The sequence below is a fragment of the Pectinophora gossypiella genome, chromosome 13 (genome assembly GCF_024362695.1).
Source record: "Pectinophora gossypiella chromosome 13, ilPecGoss1.1, whole genome shotgun sequence".
Lineage (NCBI taxonomy): Eukaryota > Metazoa > Arthropoda > Insecta > Lepidoptera > Gelechiidae > Pectinophora > Pectinophora gossypiella.
The window spans coordinates 2,177,846-2,199,555 of NC_065416.1; the positions used below are offsets into that span (position 1 = coordinate 2,177,846).

Sequence of the window (21,710 nt, forward strand, 5' to 3'; positions counted from 1 at the left end):
GTGAGTGAGTGGTGGATGAGTGAGAGACTCACTATTCGTTATAGTATAACCGATTTGTTCAATCTAAGCAACGTGTCTAAACAGCTTTTATGTATAATATAATTCACTTATTATTTATTTTTTATAGTTTGCATATCTGAAACAAATGCACGCCGCAGCGACTGTGATACAGCGCGGGTACCGCTCCCATCGGGAGCGTCGGTTGGCTGCCACACCCGTCAAGTGAGTATATTGTGATAAATTGTCTATTAGTATGAAATAATAAAATATTAAGACGCTGCTGTTACAGACGAATAACGTTACTCACAAACATAATAGGATAACATCAATACTAAAATTATTATGTCGTGTCTATTAGTAGTAGATTAGAAGTTGTTTATTATGAAAGAACGCCACTCAAAAACAAGAGACATAACAATTACAAAAAAGCAAAAAGGATGTACGTCAAAATGATCATAAGGACGATCATAGGGTCGTGGAAGTCATGAAATAAAAAGGCCTCAGCCAGCACAAGTCGCGTCGTGACCCACGACGCTGGTATTATGTGGACGCTGTTGAGTGAGGCACCAACTAACAATGATTGCGTGTTGTTTTATCACGCTTTTTAAACCACTATACCGATTTGTATGACATTTGGTACTATAGATATAGTTGAACCCAAGAAAAAGTCACACGTATTTTGATAGGAAAATCAACCCTAAAGAAGATGAAAAGGGAGTGGGAAAAATATTACCTGACCCACAAAGAAAACAAAAATGAACCCTTAATTATGTTACGTATAGAACGGTAATTCTCGCGCCAAGCTAGATTTACGTCATTCATGCATTCAATTTTAAGTCAAAATTGCAGTAAGCCGCTTAGGAGTAAAAAGGAGCGCGGGTGGGTTGTCTGTCTTGCTCCCACTTACCCACACACGGTAGAAATGTCATTTTTGTATGGAATATCCGGGGTGTGCTCAGATGGAAAGTTATTAATATAACCCACTTAATAGATGTGTTGAGTAGCTCGGTGGCGCAGCGGTAAACGCGCTCGGTCTGCGATTGTTGAAGTTAAGCAACTTTCACAAAGGCCGGTCATAGGATGGGTGACCACAAAAAAAGTTTTCATCTCGAGCTCCTCCGTGCTTCGGAAGGCACGTTAAGCCGTTGGCCCCGACTGCATTAGCAGTCGTTAATAACCATCAATCCGCACTGGGCCCGCGTGATGGTTTAAGGCCCGATCTCCTTATCCATCCATAGGGAAGGCCCGTGCCCCAGCAGTGGGGACGTTAATGGGCTGATGATGATGATGAATAAATGTGAAGCATTCTGAATAAAAGCGGTCTTGATCACCGAATATTCTTTGTATCACAGGAGGACATATTCGCAAAGGCGTCAAAATCAAGCGGCGAGGAAGATTCAACAGTTTATGAGGCAATCGAAAATCAAGTAAGTAGCTAAAAGCAATTTAAAAAGTTTATGTTCTATTATTATCAACACAGTCAACAACAACAACAGTCGTCTGAAGATTGTTGTGGACCGACTGGATGGGCCTATCCTAATGAAAGAACAAGTAGTTTTTTTTGTGTTAATACACAAACTTTGTAAAATCTTTTATTATATCACATTCCCGGGATTTATCCCCTCCTTTACAAGTGACTGTTTGCCCGGAACTAATACCGGGACTTCATTACGCCAAAAAGGTCCGTTCAATAGAAAGGGATGAAGAAAATGAAATATGTATAATAATACCAAGCACAACGGACCATTCATTGACCTTTGTACGACCTTATTTATAACAATCGCGAATGCGGATGCTTTTTTTTTGACGTGAATTATTGTAGATATGCCGCAGATAGCATTAACTACTTGGCTGGACAAATAGTGCGAACCTCGGCTCAGGGTGTCGTCTGAGAGGAAAAATATTTGAAAGAATTAATCGACCCTAGCGGGTCGATAGCAATAAGCGTTGATTTAGGGAAATTGTCGACCACGCCGGCAGGGTCGGTATCGGGGTCGCCTTCGGTCGCCGATACTTTTCAGTACCGTCCTGATGGATGTATTCGGAAGCCGCAGCTAATAGGGTAGGGCGGATGCGGTAGCGGTAATATCAAACTGTTCTAGACAATATGAAATTGCGTAAATACATTCACAGCATTTGCGAGTTAGAGCGGTAAAATCACTATTCTAGATAAAATATAGTTATTTAATTGAGCTTTAAAAATATCAATAGTTTTGTGTTTCTGTTAGTTTGGTTAGGACATTAAAGGGTGATCACCCGATTTTCTGAAAGCAATACGTTAAGATGATAAGTAAGATGATTCGTGCTTCCGAAGGCACGTTAACCCGTTGGTCCCGATTAGTACTTACTGGTTAAGTTCATGAGCCGTATCAGGGGACTTTGGCGAGTCAATAATAACCCTGACCTCCTGACCAGGGTTGCTGAGGTAGGAGAAGTTAGCAGCACCCCATTTCTAAGCGGTTAGTCTAAGGTTTCTGACATGGCTTAACGACTACTAACATGTTTCAATACCCGGAGCCGACGTATACAGGGTGTTAGTGACATCGTAACGAATACTCAGGGGGATGGTTCAGACCATGATTCTGGGTTAATATCAAGTGGAATTTTCCGTCGCATAAATATGGAACGTAAAATAATAAAAAAAAAAAAAAAACAAGTTTATGAATTTTTTGACAGGAAATTCCACTTGATATCACCTCAAAATCATGATCTCTGGACATACCTCTGTTTTCGCGGATACAAATGACGCTATGTTACGTTAATTTATAGAGATTTGTATCAATCATTGTTTTCATTTTGCCGACTCTGTCATGCACAATAGTTCGTAAATTAATTAGGATCTCTTTTTTATAATTAATTACGCTTTTGTATTTTTCATTGCTACATAATATATTTCACGAAGCATCATTTAGCGAATACTAAGCTATTTCCTGTAATGCTTTTGTTGAAATAATATCCTTCTCTAATGCTTAGTATACATAGTTATTAATAATTCACTTTTCTCTCAGAGAATATTGACTCTCATTGAAATAGGGTTGGTAGTTTAGAATTCGCCTTTGTATTCAATGTTTTACTCTATTATTTGAGGGTAATGATCCCTTTTTGTGTGCCTTTGTTCGCGGCGAGACTTAATTTGCTGTCGCTACCGTTATTGTCAGGCCTTAGAATGGCCTGGATTATGAAGCCCTAAATGGATGGATGGATAAAATATACTTATATAATATACTTACTTACATAACACAAGAATTTTCTAGTAAAATATAAATTATGTTCAATTTTCTTCATGAAATCTAAAGAGAATAAATGAAAGGGTAATTCTATTTTAAACGCGTATGAAAGATGTAAATTATTACATGCTCTATAATGACACTACTCTGTGTACATGATGTACAGGTATTCAATTACTCTATCTTATTAAATCAAACTACGATTGGTTGCAAGTTGACGACTAATGGCTTTGCTCATCGTATTAATCCCATTGGCGTGGATCTTTATCTATATGAAGTAAACATGCAGGTTTTAGTTTAAAACAAAGAAGAGGTTTCCTATAGAAACCTTCTTCAAACAAAATGTCATCTAGACACAAGTAGGGTAATGATCGACCCCGATTTCTTTGACGGGAAAAAAGATATTAGGGACTTTTTATATTCAAAATCTACGCCACACTTCCAGATAATATGAATCTTTCATCAAAAGACGACCCTTAAAAGCATTGATATTGGAAGAGATATCTTCGATTATAATGAGTGAGGCCCGGTTTAAGGTTAACTTTTGGGTCCAAGATTTTAATAAGAAAGTTATAAATTTTCCTTAACTTGACGCTTAATGATGCGTGTGGGGTGCGAAAAAAGATACCAAAGTTTGGATAAAGGCACGACGAATTGCGAAAAAGTTGCAGATAATTCGTGTTCTTTGGCAACTTGTGCGTGGAGACCGCGAAACGATCCAATCATCTTTGAATTTCAATGTAGTTTTCTGAGATCCAAAGTTAAATTAGCTAAAAAGAAAACATCCGCGAACACTTGTGAGAATGAATAAATACAACCAGTTTCGTAGCTACGTAAACAAAAATCCCAATGCAAAGAAACACACACACAGACTGACAGAGATGGATAGAATACGCCACTCAGATTGGGATAAGGGCAGGAATATGATGACCCGATGCAAAAAGACTTACAATTTGTGTTTGATTTACATTTGGTGACCAGTTATATAATAATAAGCATGATCTCTATATAAATGTAATGTTAAAAATGATTATCATTGAAATAGTAATTGCATTTAACGGAATTGTTAAAAACAGTTGCAGATTGTTTTGATCGCATGTTCGAACATTTTCTATTAAGATCTGACAGATGTTTATTCATTTATTTCAGGAGTAAAGTACCAAAATTATTGAATTGTATTTTGCAAGACCTACTTTTATTACTTTACTATTATTTTATGTATTTATAAGCTGATAATAAACAGAAGTAAAAGTATCGTTACATATAAGTGAACTTATAAGTCTTCGGTTTCAATCAAGTTCGATTTTCAGTTTTTATTTTCACGTTAGCGATGATACTGTTCAAATATTATATCCAATGTTTTCGTAAGCTCGGCAGTAATCTCCTTTTCACTGTTTACGCCCAAAAAATTTCTCGCACGTGTAACGTCAAACCACTCTCTCGTTTCCTCACAATGTGAATTGTGGATTGCTTAAGAAATTGGTCGATTCTCGCTTACGACTCGCTTCACCTTTTTCATTTTTCATACGTTGATATTGGATAAAATGAGCGTTAGAGAACTGTTTCAAGACTTTTTCCACCAAAACTTCTTCATGGTATTCCAAGTTTTCGTTAACTGTATAAGTTTCATTTTCAAATAAGTACTGTAGTAGTTTCGAAATGTTGCCATAGTTCTACTTATTTTATTTCCTGGTTCGTAACTAACAAAATTGTTTTAATTATTTTCACGCTTCTAGCACTTGGGAGGAATTCACTACCAACGTAAGTTTTATTAGTCCCAATTCGACTTCGGCTACAGCAATAAATTTAACACGATCAGTCAACATCTAACGGTCTGTTCTATATCTAAAATGTCCGTTTTTGCTTCGATGTGAGAATTTATAGAGCTTGGTAAGAATTTTATTGTAACTGTCATGACTCTTGAAAAATTATAACTAATGCTCGGTTGAATTTCTATCTATCCTTTTGTACAAAAGCTACAGACATAGGCAGTAGGTGCAACGGTCTTCTTTGATGTCCATTCATGTAATATACTGGGTTAATAAGTTTTACAGAGAGTTTATCAGGACAAAAAGTAATAATTTGTCTGCTTTCAACATAACTGAACAGCTGGAATTTTAATAAATAGCAAGGAGTTGTAATTTTTAGCAAATCTAAATAGGAAGTATTTGTACCGATATTGGAATTACACAATAAGGGCTCAGTGGTGATAATATTATTTTTTTGTAGGTTGCAGAACGCACGAGCCGAAAGCGCGAAGGTGGTCCAGCTGTTGCAGGATGTCCACCGAAACTCGTCGCAGCTCACCACCAGTATACCGCCCACGCCCAATAGGTAATATGGATTTTCAGTTCGCACATCAAACCCAATACTGCGTTCTTTCAAAATCTCGTAGACTCAATGTCTTTAAGCGGAGGTTGTTATAATAACATTTGTTAGGTTTGGGGTGTAAGGTTCCTAATGGCTGTGAGGGCTGGTTATCTGAGGCGAAGGCTGAGATTGAAACGTCCAGAAGTATGCAAACCTCATTGATTTTAATTAAAATTCGTACAAAAAATGTTCACATTACAGTAGTTAAATGGAGAGCAAGAAGGGAAGTGAAGAGACAAAAATGTTGTCACACTAAAAATATAAATTTGATGTTGGGGTTGCCAACATGCTGCGGCCACAAAAGAAAGCTTTAGTTACAAGCAAAGCACTTTTATACAAAACAATTACTACAAAAAAAATTCTAATGACTTTAAACACTATACAAACAATTCAAAGCCAAAATAAACTTTATGACCATTGACATTAAAGTCGTAAGATTGAATTTTCTTTTAAAATTAAGACCTAATTATTTAACAATTATTTATTTATTTCAAAATTTATAACTTATTTATCAATTATTATTTAGCAATTGTGTCTGGAAATCTCGGCCTTGCGAGGTTAAATGCTATTTTTAACCAAAGTACACTTGTTATAGGGTTGTCGATTACCTAGCACCGAGCTCGCCAATGGACGCCGACGAAAAGTTGCTTCTGGAGCTGCTGTTCAAAATGTGACCTGACACCTACACTTCGCCATGTTGTGGTTCACTTTCACTTCTTTGGTTTGTTCTATATTATCCCACTCTTCGAACGCCACGTAGAAACCGATATCTTATAGGAAACAATTTTGTTTGTACAATCAAATTGAACAGTATTTTGTGATGTATGCTAGTGACTGGATATATGTTCTATATTTGAATTGAAGTGTAAGGAAGAGATATTCGTTTTTGGCAATTTCATTTTTAAAAATTAATCTTGATATCGGTTTCGAATAACATGTTTGGTGGTGCGTTTTAGAAATATTTCTTCAAACTTAAGTCAGCTTTCACAAAGTTCGTCAAATAATGTAGTAGTACCATATTATATTGCATTGAGTTCATGAAGTTTGTCAAATGAATTGGTACTTTCTGTTTAAGGTTTCCTGTTTGTATCCTAGTCTGAAACAGGATTTCTCTCAGAGTTGTGACATGACTCAGGCCTTGTCTACAATTTTTTTAAAGAATTATTTTCGAATCGTAGCTGTAATCTATAATAGATGTATTAGAAAAGTTTTGACTATCACAAACGGTGTTAATTTTTTACTTAACCAAATCTCTATTTATTGTTTTACTTTTTCACAATATTTTATTTTTCTGACAAATGACTTGTTCAGAGTTTGCATTCCAACTTTTGTTTTAAACTCTTCAGGTCATAGACAGGGTTATATTTAGTATAAATTTTATCGTATTTGTATTATATTTTCATAAAGTATTTTTGAGACGTTTGTTTAGGACATTATATTTTTGAAAACTCTAAATTGGATGTAAAGTAATTTACAAAGATCGGCATTGTCGGATGTTTCACGAAAATTTGGTCATGAAGTTTTTCAAAATCAGTAGCTGACGTTTGGATGTTGCGAATTCGATTCTGGGATTTGTCGTGGTTTTTCATTTTTCATTTCTCGATGCGAAAATAATGAGTCAAAACTTGAATTCTGAATTCGTCTGGAGTTTAGTAGTAGGTTAAGTACAAATTCAAATTATAAATGCCACTGTTCTTATAAAGTAGATGCACCTAGCCTTTAATACAATAAAACCCGATGAGCTGTGAGTATTTTGAGATTTTATCGTATTTAAGAGGACTAAAAGTAATTTGCCGTTAGTTTTACTATTGGTCGGGAGTCTACCGAATAGTTTTATTCCAGCCTAAATAGGTTAATTCTCTTTAGACACAGCGGAAAGCCTTAGACATCATCGAAGTTTTCTGAAGTATTTTCCAATAAAATTCTTTAAACAAAATTATCAACTTTGAGAACCCCCGAGTTTGACATTTTGCGGTCAGATGTGAAATGAACTTTTCGAATGAATACATCTTTTTTAATATTCGCTTCGACTTTCATCAGGAGCTATATTAAAATATACGTATAACCCTATTCAAGTTTCTGTCATATTTAAATTGGGGTCGTTTATATTTTATCAAAATTTTCACCATTTCCCTCATATAACCGTTGACGCATTTTTAATTTTTGAATTAATTAAGTTCACCTCTACCTTTGTAGTTAATATTGTTGACTAATATATTTATCTAAAAATCTAAGTCAAGTAAGTTTGGCTCTTCTTAACAATAACCTACTCATATTTCCAAAACCTACTAAGCAGGTGTTTCAAAATGGCGGCTGGTTGAGATGATACACTTACCGTTAAAGGGGAATGAGCCAAATCGACCTTGTCTGTCCTTTCAGAGACCTAGTAGAATTCAACGGAATTTCTCTACCGACTATTACTTTACTTGTAGATAGTCTTTCGTTTTAGATCCTCGATAAAGCTACGCCGTACTTTTACAGCGTTCATGAAGAAATAAGGTTGTGCACCACTTAAAGTATAGAAAATAACTACCTAAATATTCCCCTTTTCTGATTCTCTGATATTTTAACGTAGAATATAGTTCATAGTTAAGACTATAGGAGTAATCATAGCTTAACCATAAGACGACAAGGCGCCGTCAAATATTTTCGATTCGTATTTTTATAAAGCAAAAGTTACGAATGATTGCTTTGCTTGAGCAGGGCCAGATCAGATTTTAGTATTTCGTTTCTGTATCTTCTCTTTAAACGAAACCATTTTCTAAGTTTAATTAAAATGTTAAAGATTGTTTGAACATTCCAATCGTTTCTTCTTTTATCCTGAAAATTGTTTTTGAAATTGACTTTGTACATTCCATTACAGAATTCCTTCTTCTTGAATTAAGATTTTGGTAGGCCCAGAGTTGACATAAGTAGGTGACGTCTGATTCACTCTTAACGATTTTCGAGTCGAAAGTTTGAATAGAAATGTAAATCATCAGCAGAACGTGTTCAATGGTTTGATATGGTTAAGGGTGAGGCAGTGCTTTCAGAATATGACGATATTGATGAATGCCACGCAACACAGATTGAGAATAACCGTCCAGTCGTGGCGGCTTTTGCACCTTCTTGTAGTGACACAGCAGGAGCCGCGGAATGGCTACAAGCGAACACAAACGGACATAGAGATGCGATTCGCTTGCTAGGAACGGGGCACCCTGGGGCGCAAATAACATGTATATTTTATATTTTTGGATCGCTAATTTTAAGATGTTATATTTATATATCTATATGTAGTGATGGCGGATACGTAACCAGTATTTCGAGAGTGTTGCGCCAAAAGTTTTGATGTATTAATTTTCCATAAACGTTTTCTCTCGTTTTATTTCGAACGGATAATAGTTCGTTTAGCTAGTGGTCATGCGTAGGTATATATTTTTGGATAGCGTGCACGATTGCTTCACGAGCGCTGAATAATATTAATATATTAATGGGTGGGGTCTGTCTAACTTCTAAATGCATTGGTTTCTGTATCCACATGATTCTTTTTTCAATTATTACAAAAATTAAAACAGTGTACGCATAAAAGGCTGGTCAGTCAAATTATATTATCATAATATGAATATTTGATCACAGTATTTTTATCAACATACAATAAATATTATCTAGTTCTGAAAGAAAACAATTCATTTTAGAAGTGGTCACTCCCCAGCCTATAAATAATAAAGAAACGGGAAAAAAGTGAAAATAAGTAATAAAAAAAGTGAATATTTTTAACAGTAACGCAAACCTCTGAAAGCAATAATATTTTTGTGGTGAAATTACTCCGGTTTATATAAAGAGAGTATTTTAATATTCCACGCGATCGTCACACATAGGGAAAAATATAGAACGCTTTTTAGTGCCACTGAAAATGAGCTGCTTTCACTAACTGATAAAGAGAATGACATGGGTAAGTACTTAACAAATAAATGAATGAAAGAAAACGAAGAATGCCTACATTATGCAGGTGATTGTAACTGGCCGGAAAGTATAGACTTAGGTAACGATCATGTTTAAAAAAGAAGATGAGGACAAGAATTTCTTGCAAAATTTTGAGAGATGAAACGAAACAACACCTGCGGATTATCATTCTGAGATTTTCTATCCGAAATGGGAAAATATTTGTTAGAAAATCATGCTTTTCCTTTGTGATTCTCAACACTAATATTATCAGCTATAAGGAAGGAAAGATGAGTAATATACAAGCTATCTAAAGACTAAAGGAATAAAAAGATATCTAATTCAGAGGTGACGATGTCTAAACTGACAATGTCGATATACAATGTCGTAAGGTCAACAGTTAGATGCATCTTTACATCTCCAATAATATACATCTCTTTAGAACATTTAGACAATTATTATAGTTGGATAAGGTAAGGTTATTACCAGAAGATCCAAATGATTCTTTTAAATAATGCTCTTTATACGCCTTGTGTTGTGACTTTTAACCCTGTTCAGACGGATTGAACACCAGATACTAGTTACCGAAGTGAATTTGATTTGTACGCATTAACAGTGAAAAGCAGCGCATTTTCGGAAAGCCTTAGTAACTGACCACAGCTAAAAGATAGTGCACTAGAAGTAGTCATAGTTAGATAAATTACTACTTATACAATATGAAATAATAAAAAATCTTGAAATCTATACATAGAATTAAAATTTAAAAGTTTAACTAATACTTTTATTATATTATTAAGAAGCTTGTTCACACATTTTAACTTCATATTCAGTAAGTACCTATTTCTAAGACTATGATAAATGTTATGGTACTGGGATGGAAGTTGGAAGTGAGAGGGATTATTCGGTCCAGACATTCGAATATTGAATATACGGTCGAATTTGTGGACCGTATATATATGTCCCGAAGAGAATATGGACTTCTTTTTTCGGGTGGGCTGTAGTTTTACGCTGAAAAATTATCATGCCAAAGGCGAGTTTTTTTCAAAATGTGATATAAAAATGGCAAAACGTTGAGTTTATGCGTGTAATTGTTTAGGGTAGACACTGTTGGTTTTCAAAACGTATTTATGAAGGGTGTGTGTTGTGGGAAAATCTTTAACAATTTAAGTATTTTATTAATTCAAAATTGGAATTTAATAATTATTATTGGATTAAAATAGCTAAATTTCGTTTTATGTTACGAAAAAGAGTATTTCATATAATTATAAGTTTGCTAACTAAAAAATATAATATTTTAGGAGTGTTCCTACCGAACCTGTTTTTCTTTCTTAGCAGTTTTCAAATCTGATGTGGTCTATTTTCAAAATGATTTGTGAAAGGTTTTCAACCACAACATCACTAAGCTTGCTTGGTATACCTACTTTTATATTTAAATATATTTTTAAAGAAAATGAGCCTGCCTAAAGTATATTGCATATCACTTAGATAATTATAACTTATTGAAAAGTTTCGACACTGCGTAAACATTAGCTATATTTTTTTGATAAAAAATGCTAGAGTTTTAGTAATTCGTTAATATTAATAGCTGCTAAAAACTTTCATACGGGTTGCAATGGTAAATCATTTTATTTTTTACCCTTCTGTTATTCTTTCTTCATTTTGTCTTTGCATTATACCTCTAATATTGTTCATACCCATCAACTGTTAATTCACTTGGATTTTTTTTTCTTTTCTCTTTTCTTTACTATCTTTCTTTTGTTATCATTGCAACCTTTTATAGTGAAACTAGATGCTTAAAACAATTTTTATAATTAGCGTACGTTTGATAGCGAATTTTATGACGTTATTTTTGAAGTATAAAAGGTTTATTTGTATGCGGACTTAAGCGTTAGATTTTCTTAATATAGCAAATGTAAGAAATTGTTATGAACTGCCAGACAGATTTCAAGAACACCAAAGTAAAGTGTGAAAGGTTTGTGGTCTCCTGGTTTAGTTCAAAGGAATGTGTAATGAAGGTTATTCTTTGTAAATGAATTGTTTTACCTAGTAAGCAAATTGAAACTTTGTTTTCAACGACTAACGTTCACTTTTTGAAGATTGTGTTCTTGGTTTTCTGGAAACTATTTAAGGATATTTTTTTATAGACGCTGTTGAATTTAATAATAATGTTAAGTATAATTCAATTATCATTATTATAACGCAATTTGTTCAGAATAAAATCTGTTATTTTATGTAAGTATTTTAGGTTAATAAGTTTATTTTATATTTTAATTTGTGTATTTTATCATAACTAATTTCTTTCAGAAAATCAAAAACATTTGAGTAGTGTGAATTGTTCCTAATGATATTTGCGCAGCCATAGTTATATTCGATCGGGTAATCGAACCTAAATATAACTTAAATAATACCTTCAATTTCTTTATGTGAAATGTGATCCTGGTTTCGATTTCGGGGGGAATTTAGGAATCAAACTTCTCTAACTTGTCTGAGATATAGGTGTGACTCCACCTACCCGCAGTGGAGCAGCGTGGTGGAAACTCGTTATCCCAAATCGAGGAAAGGCCTGTGCCTGGCAGTGGGATGTTTATATATAGGCTGCTTATGATTAAGTATTTCTTTAAATAAAATAGGTGTAAAATACGTCGATTATCCGATCAAATTAAAAAGTACATAATTATTTTCACTGTGATCACTAAGCAATCAAGTTACCAAAAGACGTACACAAATAGTATTATTATAAACGTGATCATAATAGTTATTGTTACTTTAATAGTTTTTATTATTTTAGTTTGAACAGTGGAAAAGAACGTCTTTCAAAATTAAAACAACAATTTCTATTTATATCAAAAAAGAAAAGGAATATAATGAAATAAACAAAAAAGTTTTGGATTTGTTTTTTTTTTCAATGTTCAAACTAAAATATTGTTTGTAAGGAGTGCTGGTAAAGTTTGTGAGATTGAAGCCCTCTGAATAAGAGTACTTTGAACAAAAATAATCTTCCTTTGTAATTATTATAATCTATAAACACTACAAAATTGTGATTCAAAGCAATTTAAAATATTACTGCTGATTATATTTGCTGTTTTATTTCTTTCAATACCTATCGACTCTGTCAATGACTCTGAGCCAATCAGTTCGCGACACCAAACATTTCAGGACCCCGATACCAACCCCGCCGGCGTGGTCGACGACTTCCCTCAATCAGCGCTTATCGCTATCAACCCGCTAGGATCGATTAATTCTTTCAAATTTTTTTCCTGTCAGACGACACCCTGAGCCGAGGTTCGCGTCCAACTGGGCACCCTCATGCCTGTTGTCTTAAACGTTGTGCCGGGTGAGAGCCTTCAGCGCTCCCCAATTGTCCGGCCAAGTAGTTAATGCCATCTGCGGCAAATCTACAATCATCATCATCATCAATTTAAGAGCCACGCTCTTGTCGGTGTAGCATTTTCCATTCCAGTCTATCAAAGGCCAATTCCTTGACTTCCCTTCCCTTCCCTTTTGAAATCTACAATAAGTCACGTAAAAAAAATTTGTCGACTCTGTCGTCTGTCACGGGGTCCTCTTACTTAACCGGAAGGTCCGGTTTTTATAGAAGCTACCTGTCTGACCTTGCAACCCGCAAAGGGAAAACCAGGTCAATACAGACCTCTTTACATTACGTACCTCCGTAACGCATTTCTCGGGAATGTGGGTTTCCTCACGAAGTTTTCCTTCAGTGCTGAGTGCGTTATAATAATTTTATATTTTTTTACTTTACGACTTGTGACAAAAAACATAGAAACGTAATATCACGCATATTTTTCGTTGGGGTAGACAGAGACCCTTGAGAAATTAACGTTTTGATCACAGTGTAGGTCACTTATAATAGGCTAGTTTCCAACTAGTCAAATCAGTTACTTTTTACTACACTTCAAAACACGAAATTACTATGGATTTTTTATGAAGAAGTGACGTAATAGAAATACGTGATGAAATGTCGGACTTATTATTACGTTTTTGTTGACAAGTGAAATATAAAAAGAAGGTTTTTCGTCAGTTCTAGATCTGTCTTTATTTAGTAATCAAAAATTTATAATTTATCTTTGAGCTAAGATACTACTCGATGGGGCTTGTATATAGTCTGTTTTATGCAAACCCAGTGACATGACGTCATCGTACGAAAAATAGATAACAATATGACGCTACAAAGGTTGATCCAGACCGAGCACAATTTTTTTTTTTTTTTTTTAACGTTGGGAAATGCGTTACGCATACCACGCCGCCCGGAGGGGCAACGTGGTTATGTGGGACTCTCCGGGTGCCGCCACCCGGTATACCCACTAAAACCCAACGGTGTTCCTCCCTGCCGCCGTGTAGCGGGGATACGGGAACGCATTTGCACACAACCGCGTCCCCGCCGGCGGATGCCCTTTGGGGCCCAGCGCCCATGGGAGCGCGTCAAGCGCCTCCCCCTCCGCCGAGGGCTGCCCGGAACACTTGGGGAGCCCTACAGCACGGGACCTATGTTGTGGACAGCGGTCCCCCGACTACCGTCCACAGGTCCCCGTCAAGGCGGCGCTCGATCGATTGCGACCAAGTACGCCCGTCGCCGCCTTCCCGGTCGCCTGCGGCGAATCGGGAGCGAGTCGACAGAGTCTTCCCGCTCCCTCTCCGCCGCTTCCTTCGCGGACATGACTATGTTCGCGAAGGTGGCGACCGCTCTCCAGGAGACCGAGCACAATATAGTACAACACCCTCTAACTCTGGTCTACACGTACAAACATTAATATTTCACGTAAGTAAGGACAGAAATTGCCCAGAATTCGATATTCTTTAGTAGTCAGTACCACATACAAAATTAAAGAACAGAAGGAAAAGAATTGGTTTTATTGTAATCATCTAAGACAGTTTGAAAGTCAATTTAAAACAATTATTTTCACCCTACGTCATTCTGAAAGTATCTGATGAAGAAATGCTAAGGTAACAAAATAAAGTTTTTGCGTATTACGAAACGCAGCAAATTCGGTCGCACGTGTGTTGGTACCCAGCTTTATAAGGTTAATTTTCCACCTTCCCCGAATAGAATCAGCAAGGCACGCATTGGTACTTTGAAGGGAAATTCTATTATCCCATAGGGATATTTAACAGTAAGCAGAGATTGCGATTTTTGCTTCGCTATAGTGCTGCCCCGTTGGTTTGGTCAGAAATCAGTGTCAAAATCTAAATTTGGGCCGGGCACATGTAAGCATGTTTGTGCATGTGTGTTTAAGAACCGATACCATTGAATTAAGAATAATACAACGTATAGAACGGTAATTCTCCGCCCCGCACCTATTTTAAAGAGCGCTGGCCTCACCCCCTCTGGGACTTACTTTAGTCTTAAATGGCCACATGTCACTAAGCAAAACAGTAAGGTGAGAGCGCGGATTGTCTGCCTCACTCGCACTTTATACGTTAAGCGCAACACTGTAATGTATGAGAGTCAACTTTTTTGTATGGAGTGTACAGTCATGATCATCAGTCCCTTATCACCGTAAGGTTCATCATATCCATCTTAGGACTTCGTATCAACAGTGGCTGCAAGTTGTCTTTGATTACTTGTGGCTCTGCCCACCCCATTCGGGATTATGGGCGTGAGTTTATGTATGTATGTATGTATGTATGTACAGTCATGAGTAATATCATGTAGCCACTTTAGAACCCTGTCGCACTACCATATTTGACATTTAACGAGACTTACGGTTTAATTTGTCAAAAAAGTTAATGTGACATGGTATCAAAGTGTATACATATTAGTGCTCGTGACCGTACCGGGCGTAGCGATACTCCAAAACAAAATGACAAGTATTTAATTTAAGCAGAACTATACGAGTTAAAATACTTATCTAAAATTAATATCTATAGTAGTAACCGTAGTAACAATACGGATTATTTGTTGTATTAAAGTCATCAGAGCTTTAAAGTCAAGTCAGGTACAGAATGATGTACAAGGCAAATCTACAATAATATTTTAAGGTACTTACAAAAAATAACTTTGTTAATGATATCATTATCTTAGACGGAAGGCAAGAGGGAACCCACTGCCCTATTTTCCTTAAAAAGTAGCAGGGAGAATGCGAGCGACAAGAGCGTGGCTCTTAAATTAGTGACGATAAATTGATACCACTAAGCGTTTTCGATTTGTTTGGCCAATTAATGCTGACACTAACGACCGACACAGGTCAAAAAAAATATGACAGGTAAAAAAAAATACAAAATGGCGCTTACCGTTCAGGGATTAGGCGAAATGGCTCTTGAAACCCATGTATAAAAAGGGCGTTCAACATGGGGACTTTTTGGCAACACTATTGCTCCATATTCGGAATTTTCTTGCCTGGTATTATTATACTACCCAGGGGGCTGATTAGGGGTTAAGCAGAATAAATTGCGTGTTAAGCAACTCGATACAAATCGATTTTGGAATTGTATTACCCTACCGGATTTCTATTTGTATACAGGAATTTAGAAATGCATAATCTTGATTTTTGAGATTTATTTACTTTTTCACTGCACCTTTTGGGCGTAGCTAGTGCGAAAATGTTTTGAAGTTTTAAGAAAGCTTTATATAAGGATAAAAGCAGTGACAAAATATTTTTTTTTATTCAAATTCTAAAACATGTTTAGTAAGTAAGTACGTAACAAAGTTACACTTGGATCGTCATTTTTCACATAACGAACGTCTAATCCGCCGAAAACAGCTTTTCACAACCTATATAGCCGGAGAAAAGAAGCTTTTAATGTAAGTACTATTGGTTGGCTGGCAGAAGAAGACCTAAAAGGACATATATTGGCCAAATTGGAGATGTCTTTTGAAAAGGTTCAGTACGATCTACTCTGAACCGGCGTGCGTGTATGAAACGAGTGATGAATATGCCGGAAGCAAGAGAATTGTGTCAGGATCGAAGCAAATGGAATTCCGTAGTCTCTGCTTACCCCGGTGGGCAATAAATGTATGTATGTACCTACTATTAAATAGAGCGTCTAGTTCAGTATCATCATCATCAATTCACCATCATCAGTATCATCATCATCAATGCAGCATTTCCATGCTACTTTTTTAGGGAAAAATAGTGCAGTGGTTTCCCTCTTGCCTTCCGCCCCAGCTCTAGCTCTAGCTCTTGCTTTAGTTCAGTATAATTAAAGATCATATTTCAATGGGGATAAAGGTTTGCTATTATTATATTAAATATTATTATATTGAGGAGCTAGGTGGCGCAGCGGTTACCGCGCTCGGTCTGCGATTGTTGAAGTAAAGCATCTTTTGCAGAGGCCGGTCATAGGATGGGTGACCACAAAAAAAAAATTCATCTCGAGCTCCTCCGTGCTTCGGAAGGCACGTTAAGCCGTTGGTCCCGGCTGCATTAGCAGTCGTTAATAACCATCAATCCGCACTGGGCCCGCGTGATGGTTTAAGGCCCGATCTCCCTATCCATCCATAGGGAAGGCCTGTGCCCCAGCAGTGGGGACGTTAATGGGCTGATGATGATGAAAGGTTTGCTATAGTGCAGTTTTCACTTACACAGTTGGCTCGATCATTGTATAATCGGCGAAACGGGTCACCACCTATCACGTTGGATGAGGTGTGGGTACTTAGTTTACCTTGCGATGGATGCGATGTACCTCAGACATTCCAATTTGGATATAATCGTGAGCACAATGTTTTTTGTTTACAATCGCTTCAACGAAATAGATCTATCAATATACAAAATCCAGTGTTGTGACTTTCATTAGCATAGTATAGCGAGAGTACTTGAAACTTCGGAAGGAAGTCCTTGAAAAATTAACGTTTTGACCAATAGTGTAGGTCTCTTATAATAGGCTACTTTCCAACTATTCAAATCAGATACTTTTTACTAAAGGTCAGAACACACAAATTGCTGTGGAATTTGAACCATAAAACATAAAAATTACATGTTTCTAAAAAAATATTCAAGCCCACGTAAATATTAGGCGAAGCTCTTCATAATTTGTAAACCTTTCAAGTGCTCACGAAAATGATGGGATTATAATGCGAGTGATTTGCCCAGCAACGGGTGGGGACTTATTGATGAGAAATGAGGGACTCGAGACTTATTTATTTGTATATTTATTTAAGTACATACATCATTACAGTGTAACCTTATGCGCTGCATGACGAGAAAACAATACATAATCGTATATACAAAATAAACAATGAATAAAAAAAGAAAAATAATACTACATTATATGAATAACAAGAAAAGAAGTTTATGTATTTGAGCGCGGGATGGTGCAATACAAAAAAATAAAATAAAAAGGTACTTATAGAAACATCCTATCAATATAAATAAAATATTACCCCGCTTATTATCCCGGGCATGTCGTAAAATACGACAGAGGTTTTACCAGTCTAATAAGATGTATAATAAATAGGTTGGTTACCTTTCACCAAACGTTTAAGTATAAAGACTAGGACACCATATCGCCGAGTGAGAGCTTTACCGCTCTACGTAGCTAACACCGTACCTATGCGGCAAATCTACAATAAGTTGAGCCAAAAAACAAAAATGCCACCACCGCAATAAAATATAATATGCAGATGACACCAGGTGCCAAATCAGAATCCCTTATTCCAGGTAATTATCATGAATAAAGTTGTTGCATGTCAATTTAACATTTTTGAATCAACGTTATTTCGAAAGGCTTAGGAGAAGAAATGACAAGAAACTACAACAGCAACACATCTTTTAATGTAAGTATAAAATAATAACTATTTAATAACAGATACACAAATTTAATACTAGACATTTTTATCATTTAGGTAATAACCAATCTCATAATATGGGCTTTTTTATATAAAGTCGGGATAAAAGTTACAAAAAGGCAGTACGTTAGTCGGGGGAATACCCGACAGGTGAAATAGACAAATAGAGCGAGAAGATTGATGTTCCAAGGCGAAAGTCAAGTTTGGGGAATTACTTTAACATAATCTGATGAAAAACGTTGTTGAAATATTCAAGTAGAATGTTTAAATTCCAAGAAACATAAAGAGTGTTAGTGATGTCGTAACGAATACTAAGGGGAATGATTTAGACCATGATTCTGAGTTAATATCAAGTGGAATTTTCTGTCGCAAAATTCATTTTTTTTTAATTTTTAAAATTATTTTCAGTTCCATGATTTTGCGATAGAAAATTCCACATGATATAAAATAAACTCAGAATCATGGTTTCACTCGTCCCTCAAAATTTTCGTCACGATGTCACTAATACCATGGTATACTCAAATGTAATGTATATCTTATACTTTACCGAGGATTTTCTTGTAGCTTCATTTCCTCGGCTTTATAGGTTATGACAAGCTGCAGGCGGATAAGACGTTCGTAATGTAAAAATTGTCGATTCAAAGTGTAACTATGTTATAATTATACTGAATAAACTTTTTCGAATTTAAATTTGACTTGAAGGTTGCCTAGAAGAGATTGCTACCTACCAATAGGATCGCCTGTTGTAGTATTTATTTAATCTCGTTTGTATATTTGTATTTTCTGTGCGTGCTAGTATTTGTTATGACAAATACTTTATTTATTTGTTACTAGCTGGTGATGAATATTAATGATTATATTAAAGGAATGGGTATAAGAATTTGGTTAAAAGAGAGTAGATATATTAAAAAAAATAAAACATATCTGTTTACAGTAGGTACAAGGTACCTATGTATTCCATTGGGTGGCAGAAAGTATCTAGGATTTATTGGTCCCTTGTGTCAAGGCCAGCGTCACGTTATGTACAAAAATATTTCAATATGACCTACGTTTGCTGTTTTGTACGAACTTCATACAAACTTTCAACCCTTATTTCATCTCCTCACTGTGTTTTGACGTTTATTAAAAAGTAACTAATTCGACTATTGGAAACAAGCCCATCATCATCATCATCACCAGCCCGTTAACGTCCCCACTGCTGGGGCACGGGCCTTCCCTATGGATGGATAGGGAGATCGGGCCTTAAACCACCACGCGGGCCCAGTGCGGATTGGTGGTTATTAACGACTGCTAATGCAGCCGGGACCAACGGCTTAACGTGCCTTCCGAAGCACGGAGGAGCTCGAGATGAAAACTTTTTTTTTTTGTGGTCACCTATCCTATGACCGGCCCATAACCGGCCGGAAACTAGGCCATTACGTTATTATCATTATTACAATATAATGATAAATATGACTTAATTAATTTAATTACTCAATAGAAGTGTGATTAAATAAATACTGCCGCTTATCATTCCATTTGTTCGTAAATATGAATTAGTTTTCGAACGTAATTGATTACTTTAACAATGAATATTCACAATGACTACGTAATTATTGGATTTATAATTCTTAAAATAATATTAGCAAATAAATCATACTGGTCTGGTTTATTATTTCTTACTCCCATTACACATCATTTAATTTTATTTCAAGTTATACCTGTCATTTTCTTATCCGCGGTAAAGGAAAGAGACAGGTACTTAATCGTCAGGCATAATATTAATGGAACATACGACAATTTTAGGCAGAAATTAACAAAACTCTCCCAAAATTTTATATTGGCGAAAATCCTGACTGAACTTTCTTCGCTTTCATTTTCGGTACATATGAAAATGAAAGGTATAACTTAAAATGAAATTGGTAGGTATCTGCAAGAATCGGGGTCAATGTCTACTTACGTAGATACTGCTAATAAGAACATTAGCACGTATTTTTTAAATAAAAACCTATTTTTAATATCGACGGTAAAAAGCAATCCTGCTGTAACCCACAAAATGCAAAATGTTCACCAGAGCCCAAAAACTTTTGAAAAATTTGAAAAAAAATCATATCTCCTAAACTATTACGCCTATAAATGTGATTTTTAGAACCAAAATGTATTTTTTGATTATCTATCAAGTCAAATACCTAAAACTTACTAGAAGTTAATTTAAGCCTATGTTTGTGTTGGTTACAGCAATCGCACTTTTTTTTCTGTTACACAAAGTTGCTGTAAATGAAGCAGGTAAATGTATGGGCCACTCAAAATCAAGTACTTTATTTATACGCAAAATTGCTGTAATTCACTTATAATAACTATTCCTATATAGCAATTTTGATGTAAATGTCTTAAGTCTGTGTTAGCTGGTGCACTTAATTGTTTTAACTAACAGAAGTTGTGAAATGATAATAAAATTAAAATGATGTAAGTATCGAATGACATTTATATGAAGTCATTTTAAAATGTTAAAGAACATAAACCCACTAATAAATAGCTAAATTATGAAATTAAAAATTATTATCTTGCATACACCTAAGCAACAATAGTGTACTCCGACCGCTTAAAGCACGGGAAATACTACCTGTAGCGTGCTATACTATTTAACAGGTAAATTGTGAGATCAAAAACATTATACACTACTCCTACCTAGGTATCTATTGAAGAAAATACTTCTGTAGATTTGCCGCAAATGGCATTATTTACTTGGCTAGACAAATGGGGGGCGCTGAGGGCTCGTACCCGGTACAAAATATAAGACAACAGGCCTGAGGGTGCCCAGTTAGGCAGATTAGCCGCTGTACTTAAAGCTTTGAAGGTAATCGGAAGCCAACCTTTTTCTGCGGCTACCCACTCTGCGACCTGAGGCGTGAAGTAGGAGGTGTATTTTAAAGTACTCTCTTGCGCGGTGATAAATGATACCACCGTTACCGTTCCTAAACCAGCGAGTCTCACCGGGAAGGGAGTGGTAGCTAGTGCTCTGTGAGACGGCCCGCTAAGCTTCGTACCGGTACAGTCCTGCCACGCCTAGGCCGTTAAGGTCGAAGCATGGCTCTCCCAATGGCAGGCGTGACAAAGGAACGAACGCGCACATTTGTTCGCTCGCGCATCCCTATGGCGCCAGCCGCTGCCTCGAGCCGCAACTCGCCGCACACCAAATTCGACGCCCACGCCATACTTCGCTGGCGGAGATCTTCGGCTATCCCCTTTTCCACTGCCCCTACCCCAACTCCCTAGAGCAGAACATGTCGGGAATAAGAAAATAACAACACCGCCAGAACGGTAGTCAACGCACTAAAACCTATATCGATCTCCGGTTTCTCCATGCCCTCTTTGTACATGGAGACGACACCACCGCGCTCATACGCGGCGGTTTACGTTACCCCTGGCTCACCCCCACATGCGCCTCCATGTCCATCCCTGCGGATGAC

The 21,710-nt window shown here is 36.3% G+C and overlaps 1 protein-coding gene across 2 annotated transcripts in view; it reads left to right on the forward strand.

Moving 5' to 3' along the window:
- LOC126371692 (calmodulin-binding transcription activator 2) overlaps nt 1–10,733 on the forward strand; it is a 273,169-nt gene extending 262,436 nt beyond the window's left edge. For both annotated transcript variants that reach the window (XM_050016993.1, XM_050016994.1), the window contains 4 exons: nt 128–222; nt 1,353–1,427; nt 5,457–5,561; nt 6,193–10,733. In XM_050016993.1, the coding sequence (XP_049872950.1) occupies nt 128–222; nt 1,353–1,427; nt 5,457–5,561; nt 6,193–6,271 (354 nt within the window). In that variant the 3' untranslated portion in view covers nt 6,272–10,733. The remainder of the gene's footprint in view (nt 1–127; nt 223–1,352; nt 1,428–5,456; nt 5,562–6,192) is intronic.
- Nucleotides 10,734–21,710: the final 10,977 nt, after the last annotated feature.